General features: G+C 33.3%; 4 protein-coding genes across 13 annotated transcripts; 3 read left to right on the top strand and 1 right to left on the bottom strand.

Annotated features, from left to right (window-relative positions):
• Positions 1–218: 218 nt before the first annotated feature.
• LOC102619435 (ADP-ribosylation factor GTPase-activating protein AGD3) lies at positions 219–11073 on the top strand. The gene is made up of 19 exons (XM_006487489.4): positions 219–734; positions 1471–1547; positions 1641–1741; positions 2055–2125; positions 2248–2310; positions 2981–3025; positions 3777–3842; positions 3958–4005; positions 4111–4206; positions 4294–4335; positions 6087–6302; positions 6435–6566; positions 6726–6950; positions 7113–7199; positions 7279–7617; positions 8100–8245; positions 8352–8445; positions 9793–10283; positions 10409–11073. The coding sequence occupies exons 1-19, from the start codon at positions 690–692 to the stop codon at positions 10521–10523; spliced, it is 2499 nt and encodes an 832-aa protein (XP_006487552.2). The 5' UTR covers positions 219–689; the 3' UTR covers positions 10524–11073.
• Positions 11074–14264: 3191 nt separating this feature from the next.
• Positions 14265–18577, top strand: LOC102617994 (inactive leucine-rich repeat receptor-like protein kinase CORYNE). 8 transcript variants are annotated; one of them, XM_006487486.4, is made up of 4 exons: positions 14270–14684; positions 14785–14837; positions 15153–15774; positions 16736–17455. In XM_006487486.4, the coding sequence occupies exons 1-4, from the start codon at positions 14653–14655 to the stop codon at positions 17043–17045; spliced, it is 1017 nt and encodes a 338-aa protein (XP_006487549.2). In that variant the 5' UTR covers positions 14270–14652; the 3' UTR covers positions 17046–17455. The 8 variants fall into 8 exon arrangements, with proteins under 8 accessions (XP_024957635.2, XP_006487549.2, XP_006487545.2 ...); XM_052431774.1 differs by having other exon boundaries at positions 14272–14684; positions 14996–15774; XM_015533103.3 differs by having other exon boundaries at positions 14272–14684; positions 14774–14837.
• A 277-nt stretch (positions 18578–18854) lies between these two features.
• On the top strand, positions 18855–19905 carry LOC102617713 (light-regulated protein, chloroplastic). 2 transcript variants are annotated; one of them, XM_052431775.1, is made up of 3 exons: positions 18855–19214; positions 19416–19574; positions 19715–19905. In XM_052431775.1, the coding sequence occupies exons 1-3, from the start codon at positions 19039–19041 to the stop codon at positions 19722–19724; spliced, it is 345 nt and encodes a 114-aa protein (XP_052287735.1). In that variant the 5' UTR covers positions 18855–19038; the 3' UTR covers positions 19725–19905. The 2 variants fall into 2 exon arrangements, with proteins under 2 accessions (XP_052287735.1, XP_024957495.2); XM_025101727.2 differs by having other exon boundaries at positions 18869–19214; positions 19701–19905.
• A 92-nt stretch (positions 19906–19997) lies between these two features.
• Positions 19998–21619, bottom strand: LOC102617230 (uncharacterized). Of its 2 annotated transcripts, none has more exons than XM_006487480.3 (6): positions 21355–21619; positions 21065–21226; positions 20853–20963; positions 20651–20743; positions 20444–20550; positions 19998–20267 (listed from the first exon to the last, which is right to left on the bottom strand). In XM_006487480.3, the coding sequence occupies exons 1-6, from the start codon at positions 21441–21443 to the stop codon at positions 20221–20223; spliced, it is 609 nt and encodes a 202-aa protein (XP_006487543.2). In that variant the 5' UTR covers positions 21444–21619; the 3' UTR covers positions 19998–20220. The 2 variants fall into 2 exon arrangements, with proteins under 2 accessions (XP_006487543.2, XP_006487542.2); XM_006487479.4 differs by having other exon boundaries at positions 19998–20247; positions 21355–21615.
• Positions 21620–24473: the final 2854 nt, after the last annotated feature.

The raw sequence follows: 24473 nt of genomic DNA, 5'->3' as shown, positions 1-24473 counted from the left end.
TAAAATTAAATATTTCAAAGCATCCAATGTTGAATATAATTTTCTTAATTAACAGAAAATATTGAATTCACTTTATAAGAAAAGTGTAAATTGCACGCGCTTATGAAATGCGTGGGTAAGAGCAGTCATCCTCGTTTCTCTTCACCGTGAAAAGCAACCACTGTCAGAGTCCTTACTCTTCCCTGCTTCCCCCTACAGTTAAATGAATCAAAGACACAGCAGCCCTCCTAAAACGACATCGTTTGTATAACTTCATTTTCACACCAGCACACCGCCTTGCCTTCTTCCAAAAAAGAAGCCTACTTGGTGTGTGTACTGTTTTCTTTTCTTTTCGCGTTTTTCTATGAAAGTAATGTCGTTTCGACAACACAAGATACATTTTTCACTTTAATTGAAGCAAACAAAATGGCCTAAATATTGATTCTCTCAATTCCCAAGAACATAATAGAGAACCAAAAATTTCCTTGAATTTTTCCACTTGCCTCTTCTAGGGTTTTTCATTTTTTTTTTCACCAAAATCATTAAAAATAAATAATAATAAAACAAAAACCAACTCTTTTCGGCTCGCTGAGTTTGAGATCTTGCTTAAATTTTCATGGATATGATAATAGATTGCTTAAATTTTGAAGAAGATCGAGCATTTATGTTTTATTAATTCCGATTATTTACCACAAATCGCGTACTCGAAAATGCATTTCAATAAGCTTGATGACTCGCCTATGTTTCGCAAGCAGGTATTATTTGTAAAATTTCTTTTCTTAGTTTTTTACCTTTATGCTGCTTTATTTTGTTTGATTAGCAAGAATATTTAGCGCTTAGGAGTGAATCATTTGTAACTTTTGGTTATAATTTGGACTTAGTGTGGCATCTTTTATGGTTAATTAGCAAAAAAAAATGGAATATTAAGTTGCCTATTTTATTGAGTAGATTTGAATATCCATAACTGACGAGATTTTAGAGAATCCAGCGCTTGACATACTGTATAAAATGTTAGGGCTTTTAGAAGAAAAATTATGGTCTTAAATTATTATAATATGCGGCTTTAAAGAATTCATTGTATTAAGTAACTTAAAATTTTTTTTTTCTAGTTTGTTTATATGTAGGAATGTATATTACCAGGTTGATGAATTTTGCTTCCGCTTATTGGCTGTTAATGTCTGGTTACTAGAATTATAGCAGATATGTTAGGGTGGGGCCAATTTGGCTTTCTTCTTTTCTTGATTAAACTTGGCCAAAGGAGAATTAGACATCAACTAGTTTGTTTTTCATTTGATTAACAGGTTATAACTAGCCATTGTTACATACTGTTGATTTGGAAGGAGGTCAAGTCACTAAATTCTAAATTTGGTTACACACACATACTCACACATAAGACTATAGGATTTTGTCTACTAATTGTATCTCTAAAGTGTTTTTGTCCATTTTTGCATAACTATATGTTGACTATTACCTGTTTCGTTGGTGGAACAGATACAAGGCTTGGAGGAAAGTGCTGAAGTGTTAAGGGAGAGAAGTTTAAAGTTTTACAAGGGATGTCGCAAATACACGTATGATTATTTTTGCAAATGCATATCTGCTTCTCTTTGAGAAAGGTTTTTTGAAAATTTTCTATAAGAAAGATTCATTTGCATTATTTGCAGTGAAGGACTTGGGGAGGGATATGATGGTGACATTGCTTTTGCAAGTGCCTTGGAAACTTTTGGTGGAGGGCATAATGATCCTATTAGTGTTGCTTTTGGAGGTATTTTTGTTGAAATTTTATCCACTAGTTGTTTCAGTTAGACATTAATTAATATATGTTCTCCATCACGTTGTTGGATGCTTTCCTTTGTGGTTGCTCTGATGTTTATCTGTCATTGTTAGAGTTAATGGCTCAATTTCTAGAGCTATCCAAATGTGTGCTTTATTATGTTTTCTGTTTCTTTGTGACATTATACATAGATTAAATTTTGTTGTCTAATTGAAATTCACATATTTTTCTTTGGCTCCCAGAATGGAAGATGTAGGATATCTAGTGGTATGTTGATTGATTGATCTTCTTTTACCTTATTTAGGTCCTGTTATGACCAAGTTTACTATTGCACTGAGAGAAATTGGGACATATAAGGAAGTTCTTCGATCACAGGTGAAAATGTTTTATATTTTTTCTCACAATTGATGTTCCATGCTTGTTCTTCTATATTAATCGGTTTGTTCTTCAATCACCTCAATGCTTTTCTTTTGGCTTGCTTTATTTATTTTCCTCAGGTTGAGCACATGCTAAATGACAGACTGTTACAATATGTCAATATTGATTTGCATGAAGTCAAGGTACTGTAAATTGCTGAGTTTTACTGCAAATTTAACTTTTAGCATACTGTACCATCCTATTTGCTGGAAGGGTACTGAAAATTGCTGAATTATACTGTGAATTTAATTTTTTAACTTCCTGTACCATCCTATTCCCTGGAAATGGTGTAAAATTTGGGAGGAACAAGAGCAGTAGCACTTTGAACTCAGTTGTTCTTTTGAGTGGATGTTTGAATATGTGTGTAGATGGTGTGTTCTGATCTCGTACTGGTAGGATGACTAGATTTTCTTTTCCATTGAGAGCCCAATTAAGAGAATGTGAAGCTGTCTGGAAGCTCATTAACTTTGATAAAGCAGATTAGAATAAGTGCATGGAAATACATTTGCAAATATGCACCTAGTGATAAGTTGCGAGGTTTCTTTCTAGCATGAATCATTCATCTACATTTAAACTGGGGTGGCGAGAGGTGGGATGCAAATTAATTAAAAAAAAAAAAGCAGTTCTCGCCAAGTATGATAGAAATTGGTTGTAGTTATGTTTTTGTGGTTTAATCTTATCTGCTGTTTTGTTTGTCAGTCTCTAATTTGAAGTTAACTTCAGGATAGTTAATTCTTTTTCTGAGAATTTCAGTTTTCCCTGTTCATCTGTGTTCTTTACTTTTTCTTTCTAAAAGATCTCGTCTCAGCGCAGGAAGCGAGGAAGTGTTTTGACAAGGCTAGTCTTCTTTATGATCAGGTGTGCCCTTGTTTTATTTTCATAATTATTTTGCTATTATTTTTTGTCATTTGCAGGCAATTTAAAGTAATCGATTTGTGTTCAACTGGTATCCTTCTTTCTCCATTTTTCGTGTTTGATGAAGTAAAAACTAAGTCTTAACTACAATTCTTTTCTCTAATTTTGATTTGCTTCGACATTACTTGTTTAATTAATGTTTGGAGGCAAAAATCCAAATCACACATTTATGCACCTTTCCCTTCTTTGGAGAATGAGGGCAGGTGTCTGCATGACGGATTCTGGTGCAAGTTTGCTGATCCGTTTTATATTGTTTGGTTATCTAAAACAGACAATTTTTTTTTTCCTTCAATGGCTTATACCTCATGCTGAGAGAGAAAGTAAGTTGGGTAAGAGATTTTGAAACCAAGCCATGATGATGAGGGACCTGTGTCTAATCAGTTGTTATTTAATATATGAATGTTGTTTTTCGTCTGTTTATATTGGCCTTATTGTCAATGGTTTGCCTTATGTATTCAACACTGGCAAATATGTCAATAATTTTGTGTGTTTCAATGCTGTAATTAGTCCAATGCACTTAACTTGTTAAAAAATTTACTGCGGTTTTGGATGTCTACAGCTACTTTAAGATGAATCTTGATAATTAATATTGTTGATTGGATAAAATGTTTGCTTAAATGTGATTCTTAGCTTTTACTTAATCCTGCAAATCTACTTTTTGGGTTATGTTTACTTATATTTGTTTATCTCACAGGCTCGTGAAAAGTTTTTGTCCCTAAGAAAAGGCACAAAGACTGATGTGGCTGCCATTTTAGAGGAGGTATTATTTGATGCGAATCTTGTGAATGTGCATTTGCACATTCTTGTTAATGTTTTTATCATGTTATTGGAAATTTTCCGTTTTATTAAATCTTATATCGTTTGGATGTCTTCAGGAGCTTCACAGTGCAAGGTCTGCATTTGAGCAAGCCCGCTTTAGTCTGGTAAGTGAGCTTTTGCAGTTATTGTTCCTTTGACGATTACTATTAGATTTCAGGTCGGTTATTTTTAATGTAATTGCCATTTAATGTTTAAATACTCTCTGCCAGGTAACTGCTCTTTCTAATGTTGAAGCTAAAAAGAGGTTTGAATTTCTGGAAGCAGTCAGCGGGACTATGGATGCACATCTTCGTTATTTCAAACAAGTATGTCACTTGTTGGGACTTATCTATTCTCCTTGCAAACTTTATCATATATGTTCTTAATCGAAAGCTTTTTCAAATGTGATCCAGGGTTATGAGTTATTGCATCAGATGGAGCCATACATTAATCAGGTTTGCATTCAAAATCTTCCTTGTACTAAAAGTGCTGTTTACTTTTTTATTTTGGGTATTACTCAGCAGTTTTCTCTCCTCCTTAAAGAGGATAAACTCTTTTCGGGCAGCCAAAAATTAGATTTTTCATCTATTTGTAATCCGAAGCACATCATTATTTTTGACAATGCTATCGTAGCTATTTTGTTAAAGAGATGAACGAGGGCTCTCCCTCCTACCGGAAAATAAGGAAATGATAACAGGATGAAGTTGTTCAAGTACAGTTTCAACTTTCAAGTTGTAACATACTGTGGGAATTTTCCAAGAATGGAATATTGGAATGATTAAAAAAGTGAATATGCTGAACCAAATAGTGGATTCCCGTTATGTTGCTGGGTTGTCAAATGGAAATGCTGATGGATTGGAAGAGCTTGAGAGCATAATAATGCTGAAACATTTTTGGGACATTTTGGCTTAAAGCCATGTTAGGCTCCATTTGGTGTAGCTTTTCAAGTAGAGCTTTTGTTAATAGAGCTTTTGTTAGTAGAGCTTTTACAAGTAGAGTTCTTACTAAAAAATTTTTAGTTATTTAGTTGTCAATGAGAGCTTTTATTAAAAACTACAAAATTACTTTAATAGGCAAGTTTTTTAAAGTTATTTCATGAAAAACATAAAATAAGATTGTCAAATAATAGAGGGTATTTTAGATATTTTAACGTTTAAAAAAAAATTTCAATCTCTACTCCCAAAAGACGAAAATTTGAGATTTTGCAAAATAGTTTATTTAGTCTTTAAAAGCTCTACTTAAAAAAAAAAAAACCAAACTACAGTAAAAATTTTGATAAGAGCTTTTGAGATTAAATAAGCCATACCAAACAGGTACGTAATAACTAAGTAGATATCCACCAACTGTTAATAAATTTGATTCTAAATGATAATCGTTCGAATCATTCTACAGAATATAATCAAGAAGCTCAGTGCTTCTCATTCCTCATTCCTGTTTCTTACCATAAAAAGAAAGGGGTTTTTTTTTCTGTTTTTGGGGGGGGGTGGTGTTTGGGGTGGGGTGGAAGAAGAGGGAGAGGATGCAGCTTCATTGGTGGTTTGCCTTTGTGACCATAGTGATACTTTTGTAGTTTCACTGTACTCCATTGGCACAAAATACGCAATAGTATTGCGTTAAGTATCTGTATACTTTTGTCTTCTGATTTCAGGGTTTTAGTTTAGAGATCAAAACACGCTGTTTAACTGTTGAGTAGCCATGGTTCCTCTGAAGTCTTAAACCTTTTCTGCATCACTTTTTTAGCTGTTAACTTCTATTTATTGGCACTTCTGATTATTTTCCATTATAACCCACAATCTGAAGTTTTTTATCTCAGCAGCTGGTTTGAGTTGACTATTTACTGATAAAGTTTTTATTCATTTGTAGGTGCCTACTTAATGTTTGATTTTGCCGCAGATAGGCAAAAAAAGGGAAAAACTTCACATAGCTAATCCTTAGAAGTTGGGCTGGGCCTTTGTTAAGTTTAGGGTTTGATTTTACATTTCTGAGATTATTCGTATGTTCAAGTAATTTGCAAAGTTGAAGTTCCCGGCCCGTAGAATTACGACTCTGAAACAGGAATAGCAAAAATGTTGGTGTCCCGCTGAAAGTTAGCTGTGATAGGGCTTTATTTATCTGACTTGATGAGTCCAGTATCCTTATGTTTCTCATGTTGATATTAATTTTGTTGTGGGATTGTTAGATTATCAGGCTTGCCTTTGTTTTGCAGGTGTTGACTTATGCACAACAATCAAGAGAAAGGTCCAATTATGAGCAAGCGGCTCTAAATGAAAGGATGCAGGAGTACAAAAGGCAGATCGACCGAGAGAGTAGGTGGGCTTCCAACGGTTCTAATGGATCTCCTAATGGTGATGGTATACAAGCCATTGGTAGAAGTTCACATAAAATGATTGAGGCGGTTATGCAATCTGCTGCCAAGGGAAAGGTTACAAAGAAGCTTTTTAAGTCATTGATGAATTAATTTATGACTTTTTTTTTAATCTAATTATCCCTTTAATGTTGGTTTATTTTCCTCGTTGTCTACCTGCTTCTTCTAAGACTCTAAGCAATTTTTCAGGTTCAAACCATTCGTCAAGGTTATCTCTCAAAACGTTCCTCTAACTTGAGGGGAGACTGGAAAAGAAGATTTTTTGTTCTTGACAGTCGAGGGATGCTGTATTACTACCGCAAGCAGTGCAGCAAGTCATCTGTAAGTAATGTGTTTGGAATATTTGTTATTTGGTGCAGCAAATTCTGTGAAGCAATTGATCTGGAAAAGATGTTAAAATGCAGTTGGTTTGAAGTTGAGTTTTTTTTTTTTTTTTTTTTTTTTTTTTTTTTTTTTTTTAATGCTCTTCTGCCATTTTAGGGTTCAGGCAGTCAACTTTCCAGTCAGAGGAATAGTTCTGAGCTTGGTTCTGGACTGTTGAGTCGGTGGCTCTCTTCTCATTATCATGGTGGAGTACATGATGAAAAATCTGCTGCTCGTCATACAGTGAACTTGCTTACATCAACAATCAAAGTTGATGCTGACCAATCAGACCTGAGGTTTTGTTTCAGAATCATTTCCCCTACAAAAAACTATACTTTGCAGGTATGACGTAGTTGCAAATGTGGTTTTAAGCTTATCTATATGTCTATTTTCTGAAACTTCAATCTTTTCCTGCATGATTCCACTGAAACTGCTTGATGGTGTATAATTACAGATGCTTGGTAATAGGTCCTCAATAATGTTTGTTTGTGTTTGTCAGTGCAGGCAGAGAGTGCTCTGGATCAGATGGATTGGATTGAAAAGATAACAGGGGTTATTGCTTCATTACTTAGTTCTCAGGCTCCTGAGAGGGTAATTATTGAGAGGTTTAGCATCATTGCGCTCTTGATTTTTAAAATCAATTTGATGATTGTGGTTGAATTTATTTCAGTGTCTGCCTACTAGTCCTATGGGAAGTGGCCATCATCGATCAGCTAGTGACAGTAGTTCATTTGAAAGTTCTGACTTTGATCATGCTGCCGTTGAAGAATATACATCTGAGAGGAATCTTACAAGTGCATATCATGAACGTCAATCGAGAGGTTCACAACAGCAGCGCTCATGTGTAAAAAGTGAGAAGCCAATTGATGTGCTGCGAAGAGTATGTGGGAATGATAGATGTGCTGATTGTGGGGCACCTGAACCTGATTGGGCGTCTTTAAACCTTGGTGTTCTTGTTTGTATCGAATGCTCTGGTGTCCACCGAAATCTTGGTGTGCACATATCAAAGGTAAATTATGTGATTGGGTCTCTCTAAAGTTTGATCACTTGTCATTTTATGCTTTGCAAATGCATAAATACTTTTGCTTCTCAAACATAGCATGTGCACACTAAGATTTCTGACTTCCTGTTTTTTGTAAATCTTCCAGTAATCAATTGAAATTCTGTTAATATGTTGTGCAGATGTGGAACATGTGAATGCTTTATGCTGTAGATGCTCATAAAATCATAAAAAGTTTAAGGTTATGACCAATATTAATTTAGGTGAAAGTTTACTTGATAATAAAGAGATTATTCAGGCTTGCTTGGAGGGATTCCTAATTTTTGTAGTGACCATACATAATCTACTTCAAATATGTTTTCCTTATATTAATGAAGCAATGTCTTGCAACATACATTTTTGTTTATAGATTGCTTACAACTTCTAAATGGAGAAGATATTAAATGCATCCTCATTCTCAAAGCCTTGCTCTTGTTTTGACTTGTTTGCAGGTCAGGTCACTAACCCTTGATGTAAAAGTATGGGAGCCATCTGTTATAACTCTGTTTCAGTCTCTGGGCAATGCTTTTGCAAACTCAGTCTGGGAGGAATTATTGCAATCAAGAAGTGCCTTTCATGTTGATCTTACTCCCCCAAGGTAAAAAGTCCCATCTATGCATGACCTAAAATTTCTTGTCAATCACAGCAACAAACAAGTTGTTTTTTTAACTTGCTAACATTTGCTCATCATTTTGCTGTTGAAGCTTGCACAAGTCTGATAAACCACAGTTGCTTCTTATGGGCAAACCTAGTCACTCTGATTCTATATCAGTGAAGGAAAAGTTCATCCATGCAAAGGTGTAATATCCACTCTGGCCTTTAAGGTTTAATTGTTTCATGCATAATTGCATATATAGAATGTAAATTTCATCCACCAAAGGTGTAACACCCACTCTGATTTTTAAGGTTTAATTGTTTCATGCATAGTTGCAAATAGAGAATGTAAAAAGGCGTCAGCACAAATTGTTTATCTTAATCACATTAAGCCTTTTTTTCACCCCTTGAATTTTGGTATACCAGCATGCTTTCGCATTGCATTACAGGTCTATTTTTCAGCCACCTTATCACAGTGGCTTTCTCATGGTAAGAATATAATTAGCAGTTCTGTTTTGAATATTTTATTTTGTGACATTAAGGATTTTCTGGACAGTTCCTTGGTCTCTACTTGTGACTGGTTGTCATACCACTCATGGCTTTGATAGGACTTAGGACTAAATTAGGGCTGATTTTTATTGATTGAGTCAAAAGAAAGAACAATCCTTACCTACAATTCGAGAGATAGGTCAATCTCTCCCAAAACTCTTAATTATTCCTAGCACTAGACCAAACTCAACATAACCCTAAATGACTCCTTAATCTCTTATTTATACCTGAGCCCTAATTAACGAATAAATAAAATTACTAAACTGTCCCTGCCCCTTTATATTTGCGCCTAACATAAGTTTATTGGTCTAACAGGCTTTAGATGGTGTGAAATGAGTGGAACTTATTTATCTTTTCACGCCAATCAAGCAATTTAGATGTAGTGCTATGGAGTTGATTTGATTATTAATTAAAGCATAAAATATTTAACCTTAAATTATGGTCAATTTTGGATGCTCAATCATATTCGTTCTTCAAGGAAATTATAACTTAGGAAAGGTGTTATATTTTGCATCTGACTTAAAGAAACTTCAGCCCTACATCCCCTATTATAGACACAATCTATAAATGAATTGGTGCACTGCTTATTACACATGTCTTGGCTTTTGCTAGAGGAGATTAGCATGTCTTGGCTTTTGCTAGAGGAGATTAAGCAAAGAGTATTATGGAGATATATTGTTTTGGCATCTCTTTGGGCGTCGGTCCCAAAGGAATTTCAAGATACACATTTTCTTCATGCCTGTAAACTGGGAGGAGTTTTAGGTTCATTTTGTTGTTTTGGATGGTCTTTTCTTTATTTTAGCTGTTTTCACTGTTTAATCCTCTCAAGATAAAAAGCTTCTTTTTCGATATTTTCTTTTATTATCAATTCTTATCAGCTGATGAACAGCACTTAAGATGCCTTTTGGTATCTGAATATCTCCATTTCTACTAGTATTTCATCTTTTATGCTATCTCCTAACTGCTGTTTACTTGAGCTCTTTTGTTTTCTTTTGATTGCAGTATGCAGAAAAACTTTTTGTTCGCAAGCCAAAAGACAATCAATATCTCCATTCTGTTGCACATCAGATCTGGGAGGGTGTTCGTACTAATGACAAGAAAGCTGTATACCGTCACATTGTCAATTTTGAAGTAGATGTCAATGCTGTATATGAGCAAGTTTCATGTATCTCTTCTTTAACCCTTGCCAAAGCAATGCTACTGAATGAGCAGACAAGCCTTGAACGCAGCTCTAGTAGCTTAACAGGGAATTCATCAGACAGATCTTCCTCAGGCTCTCTAAACTTGGCTGGTACAAGTGAAGGCCAGACCATGGATGATCTAGAGGGCTGCACCCTTCTCCATCTTGCTTGTGATTCTGCTGATATTGGCATGTTAGAACTTCTGTTACAGTACGGTGCAAATATAAATGCAACTGATTCAAGAGGTCTGACCCCTCTTCACCGCTGTATCCTTAGAGGCAAGGCCATGTTTGCAAAGTTGCTTCTTACTAGGTGATTTGGGCCTCCAAAAACTAAATATTTTTTTCCATTTCTTTCACCAGTTTTGGAATTTACATTTAAGTCCATGTATGGACTTCTAAAAATAATCTATATAATTTTAACTTTTTAATTGGCAGGGGAGCTGATCCACGGGCTGTAAATAGGGAAGGTAAAACTTCTCTTGAACTGGCAATAGAGTCAAACTTTGCCGACAGTGAGATCCTCGCTATATTATCCGACTCGCATGGGTAAAATCCCCTTGTCGAGAAGAGGAAGTTTTAAGGGAGAACTGCATTGAAATTTCTTTTTGTATAGTAGTTATATTTATATTACTTGCATGAGAGGTAGTTTTTGAGTGGAGGAAATAGCTATCGCAAGTGCTTGAAGGTTTTAGTGGAGATGGGAGAGCGGCAGGTTGGCTTGCCTGCTCGCCTGGCCCCAGCCCCCATGACATGCCTGTGGGCATAAATGCAAAATCTTCACTTTGGGTTTAAGTTAAAATGAAATGGCTCTCCCATTGATATGAGTTGTGTTGGAGCTGGTGGAGGCTTTTGAACAAATGGGGGGGGGGCTTCTAATGTTGATTTGCTTTCTGTTTTGCCAGTTTTATTCTTTTTTGCCCCATTTTATTGATGGAGATGTGGGAATTTAGTTTTAGGTCATCATTGTGTATTGTTGTACATTGGTTTTATGAGTTAGTAAAAGCTTTGTTGTTGTGCCTGTAATTTATTAAAAGAGCATTCTAAAGTATATATAAATGCTTTATTGGTGCTTAGAATACGAATGAGTGGTTTTCATATAATTTTATTTAGTTGGTTAATTTTTTTTTATCTTGGGGAAAAATAGCGGACTAAAGAATTGATTTGATTTTGTTCAGTTCTCAGCTTTTTAAATAGAAAAAAGAAAATGTTAAAAAATAATTAAAAGTAAAAAGTTGTAAGTCAGATATTAATTTTTTAAAATATTTTATAACAGATATCATCTGCAATATGGCATTCTATGTACTCATATTCAATTTTTTTTTCAATATTTTATCACATACCACCCGCAGTAGGGTGGTAAAAATACATGTCCGGTTCGGATTGTACTTGGGCGTTGTGGGTTGGGTATTATTCAGCATTATTTGATAAACTCGAAATTTGAATTTTATTAAAAAATATTATTTTAAATATGTATATTTATTTGACTCATTTATTATACACATTTAAAGTTTTAAACACTTAAAATTTATATTTTAATATCAAATTTTATTGAAATAAATTTAAAACTTATAAAATTATAAAAAACAAATATGTACGTATATAATATTAAAAAAATATAAAATTTGGGTACTCAGATTAAAATTCGGTTTCTGGCTTAAAAAACTCGGTTCGGACATTTAAAAATTGCATCCGGGTCGGGTCCGGGGGGTTTTGCCAACTCTAGCCTACAGTATAGCATTCTGTTTGTTGATACCGACTTGGTTGAGTGGTGTTTAAATAATTTTATTTAATTGGTTACTTGATTGAAATTAAAAGATTAATTTATATTTTGTCTGCACACTTTTTTTAAAAATAAAATATATAAAAAGCACCCTGTTTAATGTCAATGTCGAAACGATAAAATCATAAAAAATTGATTATACAGATGGTCTTTTAGTGATAACTTAAATATATAAGAATGAGAAAAAAACTTTAAATCTTGGATGCTTGGAAGTCATTTTATTTTAGGAAATGGCAGTAATTATTTTATTAACTTGTAAACCACTAATATTAATTTGGACTCAGCTACCTTGCAACAGTTGCAAGGTACTACCTGATATATATATATATATAGATATATATATATATAGATATATATATATATATATATATATTTGTGATTTCAATCCTTAATAGTTGTATTCAATGAATAGATAGTTTCAATGATATAGATTTGTCTATTTAAATATTAACATTATGCTTCCTGATATTTATCAAAAATTCAAAAAAGTTAAAGAGTTCAAACTTTTAGCACATAAGTTCGAATTGTTTCAAATTTATATTGTTTAATTAGTAATGAGTCTTAAAAAATAAATTTTATTTTAATATTATATATTTTATTTAAAAGAATTAATTTTTAATATAATTAATTTTATTAAAAATAAATATTATTTAATATTATTTATTCTCATTTTATTTAATACTATTTAGTTATATGCTTATTATTATATTTAATCTTTCAAAAAAAATAAAAATAAAATAATCAGTAGTGAGTTTTAAAAAATAAATATCATTTTTAATTAATATCATTTATTTTATTTAAAAGGATAAATTTTTAATATTTATTATTATATTTGTTCTTTCATACAACTAAATAATGTTAAATAAAATAAAATAATCAGTAATGAGTCTCAAAAAAATTAAATTTTATTTAATATTATTTAGTCATAGCTTATTATTATATTTATTTTTTAAAATTAAATAATATTAAATAAAATAGAATAAACAATAGTGAGTCGTAAAAAATAAATATTATTTTTAATATTATTTATTTTATTTAAAAGAATAAATTTTTAATATTATTATTTTATTAAAAAATATTATTTGATATTATCTAGTCATATGCTTATTATTATATATATTCTTTTAGAAAGTTAAATAATACTAAATGAAATAAAATTTTGTTTTAGAATGTCACTAATCAAAATACATAAACTTATAAACAAATGTAAATAAAAAATAAATAATTTGAATAAAATAAAATTATATTTTAAAAGGTCATCTGCCAAAATACATAACATTATAAATAACTATAAATAAAAAAATAAGCGATTAAATAAAATTTAACACCACAAAAGATAAAAATTAGTGGTGCGAGTTGCAAGATAGCTGGATCCTACTAATTTTCAGCCAAAAAAATGAAAGGTTTAATAGTAGTATTTAAAAATCAAATGATTGAGCATATTGTTGGGTCCCACGCCATCATGGTGAAAGTGTTCTCGAAGGGGCAAAAACCCACTCGCTAAATGAGTAATAATTAAACAAAAGCAGCAGCTCAAAAAAATGCCCACGCGAGTGCACGTGTTATTCTCTCACGGGTCCCAAGAGTCGACCAAGGTTTTTTTTATTTCTTTCCGTTGTAAACAATCTCTCCCAGCTTGGGGCCCCGCAATAAAACATGTCAAAGAATGAAGTATTTATAGTTAATTTAATAATTGATAAGATATTTGATGGTAGATAAAGCAAAATTATTCCTCCCTCTCGTAACTAAAATAATAAAGGAAAATAAAAATTAACCAAAAAAAAAAAACCTTTACTAATCCCACAATAAGACATTGATCTCAATTTCTAATATTCACTGCCGCACAAATTCCCGTGGTTCCATATCAACGGTCCAAATTTCACGTCAATCAAAACAACGGACAGGATGTCCTACTACACACAGCACGATGTCTCGCTTTCGGCCTCGTGACAACGACACAAGCAATGCTGTTTTGCCAGCATGTCACTGGACCCCACTTATGCTGAAAAGGCGGGAACGGGCAGTCCAGTTTTTTTGTCCTCGAGATATTATTGTACTTGTATTTTTTTAAAAAAAATTATTTATTACATTAGTGTACAATAATTTGTTTGACAATTATTATTTTTATATTTTCTCCTTCCTCTAAATATTTTTGGATAAAATTACAAATTTCTTTTGGCTGCTAAAAAATATTTGTGTGTGTACATTTCATTCATTATTTTATTCATTCAAAAGCAATTTTTATGGTTAACATAGTTATTATCATGTTATAAATTCATGGGTTTTATCAAATACTAACGTTATCACATGGGTGCAACAATGTTCTTAAGTGAAAAAAGATTTTATTCTTTAAGTTAAAAAAAATAAAAGGTTATGTTTAATGATAATAATAATATAACCCAACTTTTAAGCAGACCTTTAGTCTACTAAAATAATGAAATATTTTAAAATAGAAATAACACTTACTTTTAACCAAGAAAAGAAAAAAGGGTCAAAAGAAAAAAGAAAAAGAAAATTGGTGCCCGGGAGTGAGAACACACATGTTGTGTGATTACACACATATTTATCCTATGATTAGTGAAGAAACAGTAGTTTTCACTTGGGTATATTAAAGAAAAAATGACTCACTGCTGTTAGGTTTTAGTGTCTGACTTTGAATCTGTAAGTTTTGGGAGTAATCAAATGTGGTAACAAAATTTGTGTTGCTGTTGTTGTTCGTTGTGTGAGAGTGAGTGGGTGTAACATTTTTTTGCAGAATCAACAACAGGCTCAGATTCGTTTGGAGATAAAAGAATCAGTGCCTCAAAGTGCCTCAGTGATTCTTTCAGTCTTTCTTGTGAAGATTTTGAGTTGAAAAATTCTTTCTTTCATCTCATAATTTTTAAGTCACAGTGCACGAATGAAGCTAAAAAGTCCATTTTTCTTGTTGGGGTGAGCTTTCATTGTATTTCTAGCTGATTAACTGGTGGTTAGTGTTCTAAAATTCCAATCTTTATCAAGCTGACAAGTAAAGTTTGAAGTTTTTGTTCAGAGGGAAGCTGAATAAACTGAAGCTTATTTTTCAAGTGGGTTTGAGCTTTGAAGGTATTTCTTGAGCTTCTTGCTTTTTGATTTTACATGATTTTGAGGTCTGTGGCTTTGTTTATGGTGCTCTGGTGAAAAGAAGTTGCAGATACATTCTACAAATGGGCAGTAAAACTTCTTCAACTATGCTTTTGCTTTTGATGATTTTTTGGTTTCAGTGCACAACTGTGCAGTGCCAAGAGAAAATGAATTCTAATTCTAAGCCAACAGAATTCAAGAATGGGGTTAAAAAAATCATTCTCAGTATTGCATTAGGAGTGGTTACTGGGTTGATTGGAGCCATTCTTTTTGCTTGTTTTGTCCGGTGCTTTGTAGGTTACATGAACCAAACCCCAATTATTAAAGGGCCTGTAATATTTTCGCCTAAAATCGATCCCAAGACTCTCCAGGCAGCTCTAGCAAATGAAAACCGGCTGCTAGGCTCGAGCCCAGATGGAAAGTACTATAGAACAGTTCTGGATAATGGGCTCACAGTTGCTGTCAGGAGAGTTGAAGCTTTTGAGAGCGGTTCACCTGAGAAACAGAACAAGCCGGTGAAGAGACGAATACAACAAGAGCTGGAAGTTCTTGCTAGCTTGAGACACAGGAATTTAATGAGTCTGCGGGCTTATGTTCCTGAATCCAGTAGGTTCTATTTGGTTTATGATTATCTGCAAACTGGGAGTCTTGAGGATGCAATGGACAGAATTAGGGAGAATCAATTGCAGCTGGGATGGGAAGTTAGGCTTAGGATTGCAGTTGGTGTGATAAAGGGGCTTCAGTATCTTCATTTTACTTGCAATCCTCAGATTCTGCATTATAACTTGAAGCCTACAAATGTGATGTTGGATGCTGAATTTACACCTCGATTGGCTGATTTTGGATTAGCAAAGCTCATGCCTGGTTCACTAATAGCAACTTCTGCCTACAGTGCTCCGGAATGTTTCCAAAATCGCAGGTATTCAAATATGACACTCAAACTGCACTGTTACTTATTAAATTTTTAGGTCTGTGCATGATGCAAGGTATAGTGAATTTTAAGTAATGCTGATGATGGAGATACAAGAAGTATCTCACTTTTGAAATTCGTGATCAGTGAGTCTCTCCGCAAGCTCCCATTAATAATTAAAGCTTTGGTACTTGCTTTTGGTTTTCCCTTAGTTTCTTTGAATTGTGAGAATGGGTACAATTTAATCCTATCGTTATTAGCAACTCAGATTTTTGATATACATGGACATTGTACTTGTATGGAGCTTTTAATTTTATCTCTTGCTCTTGGTGTTTATGGTATTAACTAGACCCTGGATGTATGTGATATTTGATTACCAGTATCATTCCTGATTTGTGTGTTTATGTTGATGCCATGAACTTAATCTGTAGGAATGATGGTATTTAGGCTAAAATTTCAATTTTATTCTTAGGTGAATGTCAGATTGTAACAGTCCAACCTAAGAAGAAACCTGCATTTATCAAAATTTGATGCTTTTAGGTGAAATCAAGCCCTTGGGATTAGTTTTAAGCAATTTTTTTATCAGTTTTATTCTCTCTTGTTTCGTCTCTGCTTTCCTTGGGGAAAGAAATTACATTTCCGTAATTGAAGATTGTTATCTAGCTCTTGTATTTTTTCATGAATTCTTATAGCTTTGCCACGAGGTCTGCTGCTAGCTTGATTTTTCTGGTTTACTGGATTTTCTTGATACTGTTAGATGGTCTGACTCAAGGATCTTTCTCTAATAATGAACTTCATCTTTGACTTCTTTTTTTTTTTTAATACTTATCATCATTTTTTTTTCTCTTTTTCTTTCTTTATCGCGGCTTGGGGTGGGGGGTGGGGGGGAGGAGGTTGAAACAATTGCTTGAATAATTACGTACCGCTATAATGATGAGGACTTTTTTCCCCCTCCTTTTTGTTTTGATAGCTATACAGATAAGAGCGACATCTTCAGCTTTGGGATGATATTGGCTGTTCTATTAACTGGTAGAGACCCCACTGCTCCATTCTTTGCAGAAGCAGCCAGCGGGGGGAGTTTGGGACGGTGGCTTCGGCATTTGCAACATGCGGGAGAGGCACGAGAAGCACTAGATAGAAGTATTCTTGGAGAAGAAGTAGAGGAAGACGAAATGTTGATGGCAGTCAGGATTGCTGTTGTCTGCCTATCTGATTCGCCTGCAGATAGGCCTTCCAGTGATGAGCTTGTTCCCATGCTGACCCAACTGCATAGCTTTTGATGAAAATGTAAGTAATTTATCGATACTTCATTCACTCCTGTAGATTTTTAGAAATTGGTTATTTTGGATTTTCTGATTCAAGGTCATCCAGTCTACATTCCATGTGAAGTTTAACTCTTACAAAATTATAGACAGATCCTTCTGTTGTGCATGCGGTTGCTGCCTTCAGTTTATTATCCACAACCTTTGACTTCTTCTGTTTTATCTTCTTATGTTATATGATGTTCTTTACATGACTAATTTGTAATTGAAAATCAATGGTCAAGTAGATTTTTAACCCGAAAAGATAGCTTCTGATGACAATATGCATAGCATTATTGTGTCATAAAACATACAGCAGTGGTGGGGTTGTGTGTTTGCCATCTTTATGTCAACAAAACTTTATTCAAATGAGTGCTTTCTTCTTAAAATCTGGCTGGCTTTATTTATTTACAAATTTATTCTTTACGGCTCTGAGTATGAGATCATTGTATCATACATGTTATTCCTTATGGTATGGTTCCAACAGAAGTGCAGTTCAATTATTTATCTTGCATTCATGTGATACATCTTTTGGTTGAAAGGAAAAAACTACCTCAAGGAATAAAGTTTTCTGCTTTTAAATCTTAGTGGGGTGCCATGGGAAAGTACTTTTTCACATGTGTAACTTGTTTTTTCTTCGCTTTAGCAACAGAGTAAATTGAATTATTTTGTCACAAGTTCTGTTGCACGTGAGATTTCTTATTTAGGACATTAAATTGAGTTTGTCTTAGGGGGAAGTATGTTGCAACAGTGTGTGTATATCTATATATATAAAGTAGGTTTCTAATTAGGGATTCCTAATTGGAACATACTTCACACGCTCTTACACACACACATTACAAGATAAAATGCACTATATTTAAGAGTGTATTTTTTTTATATTTTAGCTTATTCTTGACTTTAATATGGTTAGAAATTCGTGATTAGAACATTTTTATTTTTAGTATATATGTATCCTCATGCATGTGTTGGTATATGATGTTTATTGGGAGCATGAAAAGTTATAAGAAAGATCCATGCGGGGTGTGGGCTCGTGGGTGTTTGGGGTCGTGCATGTGGGACCCAAAAACAACCAATCGTTTCATTATTTCATTTGCATGCTTCAAAAGTTTTCAAGTTCATAAAGCAAATTAACTGCCACTAGAATCATTCTTTACAGCTGTGATTTTCATCAAGGTTTGTTGGTTTGGATATAAACTGGCAAATTTCCAGAAGAGTTTTCATTTCTGAAGTAAGAAGTAAAACCTTTTGATTGGAGCATGGTAAAAGATTAAGTTGGGCATAACGATTGGGCCACGTTAGGCTCATTTAGCCCAAACTATTCCTCGTCCGGGCGTGGTTTCATCTCATCGAAGACAGATGTAATTTGTTTTTACTATTCAAGAATATTTTATTAAATATATACCAACTGAAAATGCATTTTTTGAATACAAAAAATGGCGAAAATATAATCTCGGTTGTGAAATTTTTACCTTAACATTTTTAATCTCTTAAAATTGTTACAATCTACAAAAACATGAACATATGACAATCTGAAATTTGCAAGACAGATACATCTACACTTATAGCAGTCTAATAGTTTGCCAGGTTTTAATTCGAAAATTATTTTTACTAATATTGGAGGAGATATCCACTCTTATCCAAAAGAAATGAAGCCCATGGGGCTCGAACTATTGAATATTCTTTTGGAATAATTTCTTTACTTAACCAAACATAAAAATATATTTCTATCGGTTGAATTCACAAATGAAATTTATAATCATCAAAATGTGAACACCCATAAAAGTCCAAGATCAAGGGCATACACCTCTTATCCTGTTATCCACTTACCAAAATATTGCTACCTTATCCATTTAAGTAATTAATCAAGTTGACAGATGCATACTATTGAGTATTGACACTTTGGAACTCAAATTGCTTTAAAAACACAAGCAAAAAGCAAAACAAGAACAAAGACTAACCGTATATCAAAATGCAGACAACTTTAAGCTTTTCACCGTCAATGTTCTCCATTTTGGCACCCACAAAAGCCTTTGTTTTTCCTGGCAGATCAATGTCAAGGCTGCATGTTCATACTCGATGTCTCTCTATCGAAACAGCTACAGTAGCATGTGATGCTTCAACAGTTGATTATAGCTCTATGACCTCGTAAGTTTATTATATTCACTTTCCTCTCATATCAATCTTTATGAACTTAAGATCCATCCAAATTCACAGAGATCATGAATCATAAAAAACAATTAAAGGACATTAATGGAATTTTTTGGAGCTAAGAGAATTTAACATCAGTTAAATGAATTGTTGCTACTTTTCCTAGATGATTTACCTTGCTAATACTTTTGTTTCTAGTGTGTTTCCAGCTGAAGCTTGCGAGACAATTGGAGGTGAAGCTTGTAATGTTGAGATGTACCCTGAAGTCAAGCTCCAAGCTGGGGTTAAGTGCAACAAGGCCACGATTGCTGCAGAGCTGATGGATAGAGAATATATGGAATACGATAGTTCGAAAACGTAAGATCATTGCATCGCCATTAGTAGTTTTAAGGATTTCAATTTGCAACATAAAAAAAAAAAAAAAAATTGATCAAAACTTAAAATCTGAATGAGTAGCTATCGTATGTTCGATAATTTTTGCAGAGTGAATTTGGCAGAGGCTTGTGACGATCTTGGAGGAGAATTCTGCGAGGCTGAGTATCAGACAGGAGTCTACTAGAACATGAAATGCAGGACTGTACTTAATAATTGATGCTTTTCCTTCTGTTTAGTGTGTAAATAATCTTGACTCTGTAGTGTGCGGTACCTAATGATGTTTTTATGAGTGATGATCTTTGCTTTGAAGCTATTACGGTATTTAGTTACACTTGCGAATTCAGGACCAAAATTTAGGGACTAACAAGTTTTAGCTACTTTGCAGTCAAAAGTAGAAAAAGAAAGAAAAGAAACACAAAATAAGCATTATATTGGAATTTATCTTTAGTCTTTGCTGAAGAAGAGGTCTAGGCAATATATCAGTTTTGCTGAACAAACATATAAGGTTAGCAATATCATTGTTCATTGTCGTCAGTGATGCCTTCAAAAACAAGATCTTTAAGAGCTATGGAGTACTTTGCAATTCTTGTTTTCCCTAAGCCGCAACTTCTTGAATAGTTTTTATTTCTCAAGAGGAATGATCCGGGGCCATCACCTTAAACACAAACACCCAATCTGAGATCACATATGTTATAAGAAACAAAAAGGATCAATAAAGAAGCACATAAGGTATAAATTTAAGAGAAAATATATCTGCAACCATAGTTTCTATGATCTGATCTGTGCATTAGACATGCATTATACCATCAAGAACCAACTACAACACAACAACAATTTACTCTACAACTCACCTTTCACTGTAAAGATGCTTGAAATCCATCTCTTATAGATGTATAGCAATCTTGTGGAGTTCCCGAGATGCGTATCAGATAACAGAAGCTTGCAAGGTGATTTCTTACTGCAAAACAGAAGTGAAAAGCAGATATCAGTTCTTGGAATTGAAGACAACTTTAAAAGGGTCTTCGGCATTCTGTCAGGAGCAAAGAAAGGTTACTTACTTCGCATGAGTAATTGCGTTATAACATAACGCTAGCGTCCGAACCATTGCCAAGTCTCTTCCACGAGGATTAGTATATCTTTCTTGGCAGGTCCTGTTAATTCACAAGGATTATGAAGTAGGATATGATTGTATATTGATCCACATTGGATGAATAATTCGCAAAAGTGATCCCCCCCCCCCCAAAAAAAAAAAGAAAAAACCTGTCATCAAATAAATCCCCAAAATCGTCCACAACAACTGCAGTAGGAATTTTATCGTGCAGGTGAAATGCGGCAAAGTACTTTTTGATTTCTTCATCATCTTCCACATATCTTCAACAAAGAATTAACAACCACGAGTAACTGTAATATTAATAACAAACTTGTCAGACTTGTATCTTGTAGGACACGAGTCAAAAGGGTTAAGTCCTTACTTCATTTGTATAAGCTTAAAAACATGGGATGAGGGATCAATGGATTGAGAAAGATAAGGGCGTTTGCTTTGAAGTCTGCTGCGGTTACACATGAAAACAACATTGGCATTGCTTTGTGATGCGCAGTTGTATGCAAACTGGAATAGAAGTGAAGTCTTCCCACTAAAATAACAACAGCAGCAGCAACAACAACAATAATAATAACAGCAATTAGCATCTCAAATAAATAGTAAGAAAAATGTGAATGAAACAGAGAGATAAAGAAGCTTTCTATCATTTAGTTTGAGTACCAGCAAGGAGGGCCAGATAGAAGAGTAATTGGGTCAACGTGGGTCTCAAGGATTTCTACTTGGTTTCCGTCGAAGAAGCTTTCTATCATGCTGTTGTCCTGTTAGTAGGGTCAGCTTACACATGGAAGTTCACACTGCACGTTCTATGTTCGATAAAATGCTCGTTAGAATTCCTGACAAAGTATTGCGGAGGGAGCAAGTGTTGCATTAAATGGGCATATTTAAGGCTAAAATTGATATGATTATTAAATGGATAGGCCTTCGGTTTCCTTGTTTAATAATCATGTCCGTATTTAATTTAAAGTTTATGACATGATAACTCATGAAATAATTATATTATTATATTATTTGTTTTTAAATTCAATTACTTTTTGTTATATTTTGTATATTTTAGAAATTATTTATTATTATAAAATAATTATAATTTATGTGAATGTTCGTCAAAGATACTTTTGATCTCTCCACATGTAACTTTTAACTTTCTTCTAATTTTCATTATTCTCTTAATTTAAGGATTATTGTCTCTTATATTTATAATTTATTATTACTACTTTGTAGTTGTATCACTATAAAAAAAAGGTTTTTACTACTTATTTATATACATATGATATTAAATAAAGTTTCTCTCTAAATTATTGTCTCATTTGTCTTCTCTCTTTTCCCCGCTATATTGCTATGTTCTAAATAGATAAATAATTTAACACGTTATCGGATCAAGACTCTATTTACATAGGGAAGTATACGTATACTATCTTTTCTTTGCAATGCATTATTTGCATATTTAAATATTTTATTTTGATATCTTTATTACTGATTTTGTATTTATTTTAACTAGTTCTGGCATGTAAAATGATTTTTCATGGTGATAATTGAATGCTTGAAAATATTGAACCTTGCCTTCATCTTTACTAGAGGCAATAGAAAACAGCCTTCAAATTGAAGCCTCTGGTGTTCCAAATATCCAGTTTGAACAAAATCATAGCCGTCTTTCAATACTCTTCCTTCCCACAAACCCAACCCCCCCCCCCCCCCCCACCCAACAACCAAAAAAAATAAAAAATTAGCAATCCTTATTTGTTTTAAATTATATATGCTTAATTTTTACAATTTGTATTAGGGTATGGTTACTTGAACCCACCAAACTAGTCAATAAACTCACCCTCAAATTTTGAAAATTTAAATTTTACTAAATAAACCCACTTAAATACCTAATATACCCTTACTAAACCTAATTTTTATAATAATAGTGATTTTACTTATTAAACCAAATAAATTCATTTATAAACCCTCCATAAATGTTTCATTGATTTTTTTTTTCTGGAAGAAAGTTTTTGTCTTTTGATTTCATTAGAAGATTATCACAAAAACTTGTACATTACAAGATCAATAATAAATCCATTAGCAGAAAATAGACAATAAATGCATAACTTCTGCTCTGAAGGTAGAGATGACCAACGGGCCAGGGCGGCACGAGGCACGGCACGAGGCACGGCACGAGCACGTTTCAGTAGGGCACGCGGCACGGTACGACACACTTGTGGGCCGTGCTGGGCCTTAAAAGCACGACACGATTAGAGGTGGGCTAAAGTACGACACACGAAAAGGTACGTAATAAGTACGCTTCATTAGTGGGCTAAGCACGTGGGCCAAAATATATCAAAGTAAAAATTTTTAATGAAAAATAAATATAAAATATCATGAATTTACAAATATCTTGCAATTAATTTTTTAATATATTTTTTTAGCATAGGCTTCTAAAATTTAATTTAAGTCCTAGTTTAAATAAACATTCTAATTTTTTATGTTTATAATTTATTAAATGGATAAATAAATATCATGATTTTATAAATGATAAATAAAAAATTTTATGACATTAATATTTCATTTATGAAATCATAACTTTGTGATTGAAATATTTTTCATATTTATTCCAAAAAAATAAAATTATGAACAAAATATTTTTATGATAAATTAAAAATTACACTTTCATTCAATGAAGTTTAAGTGCAATTATAATATTAGTAGTTCAAATAAAATTAGGTGTAATTGTTATTCTAGGATTGTAATTTTATTTTTCATTAATCATTACTATGATCTATGAAATTATTATTATTATTATTATTAGGCTGCTGGGCTTAAAAAAACACGTCAGACACGTGGGTTTGAAAAAAGTATGCCATGCACATGAGTTTTTTTAGGCACGCTGGACATGTGGACTTAAAGAAAAAAAAAGATTGGTGAGCTTTTTTGGGCACGGCACGGGCTCGTGCCATGGGTTTGTGCCTGGGTTCGTGCCGAGCCCTTATAAAAATAATCAAAAGAGAAATAATCAAAGTATAGATTATAGAGCTTATTTCCATCTTAAATTTATTTGTCTTTCCTGGTGTCTCAATGTGTATACTAATTTGTCATTTGGATATATATTAATACTAATGCTTCCCTAAATATATGAGAAAATTTATTTTCCATTGATTAAATATTTATTTCAAATATCTTGTATATGTAGGATTTGAAAAGAGGGAGAATAGTGAAATACAAGTAAGCAACCCAAGAGGGGGGGGGGAGTGAATTGGAATTCTAAAAAATTATTCAATAGTAAAGAAAATCTTAATGCAATTATAACCCAAATTCAAAGCAATAACAATTAAGATGATCACAATATAAAAAGATAAGGGAAGAGAGATTCAAACACGAGATTTTTACGTGGTTCGGCCAACCTTGCCTACGTCCACGCCTCCAAGCTTTCCGGGCTTGAGGATTCCACTAAGCAAGCCTCCAAGGCTTCAAATGCTTACACTTGACTTCCAAGGTGTCAATGGACCTTTACAACAAGAGATTATCCCCAATCTCTTAACCCAAGTGTATCCCAACACTTACAATCACTCAAAGTAAAAGATTACAAATTGTTTTGCCTCTCACAATATATAAGATTACACAATGATGCTTAATATGTGAATAGATGAAGCAAGAATGTGTTCTAAGCTCTATGAAGATTGTAATCTCGAATATTAGCTCAAATGGTCGTATTGTGATTTTTTTTCTTTGAATTTGAATGAGCTTATTTATATTTGGAGCAGAAAATCTAGCCGTTACAAACTGTCGGACAGAAAATGGTTCGC

This window comes from Citrus sinensis, chromosome 8 (genome assembly GCF_022201045.2).
Source record: "Citrus sinensis cultivar Valencia sweet orange chromosome 8, DVS_A1.0, whole genome shotgun sequence".
NCBI classification, from domain to species: Eukaryota; Viridiplantae; Streptophyta; class Magnoliopsida; order Sapindales; family Rutaceae; genus Citrus; species Citrus sinensis.
The sequence above is the reverse complement of the archived record's forward strand: the minus strand, read 5'-3'. Positions and strand labels throughout refer to the sequence as shown.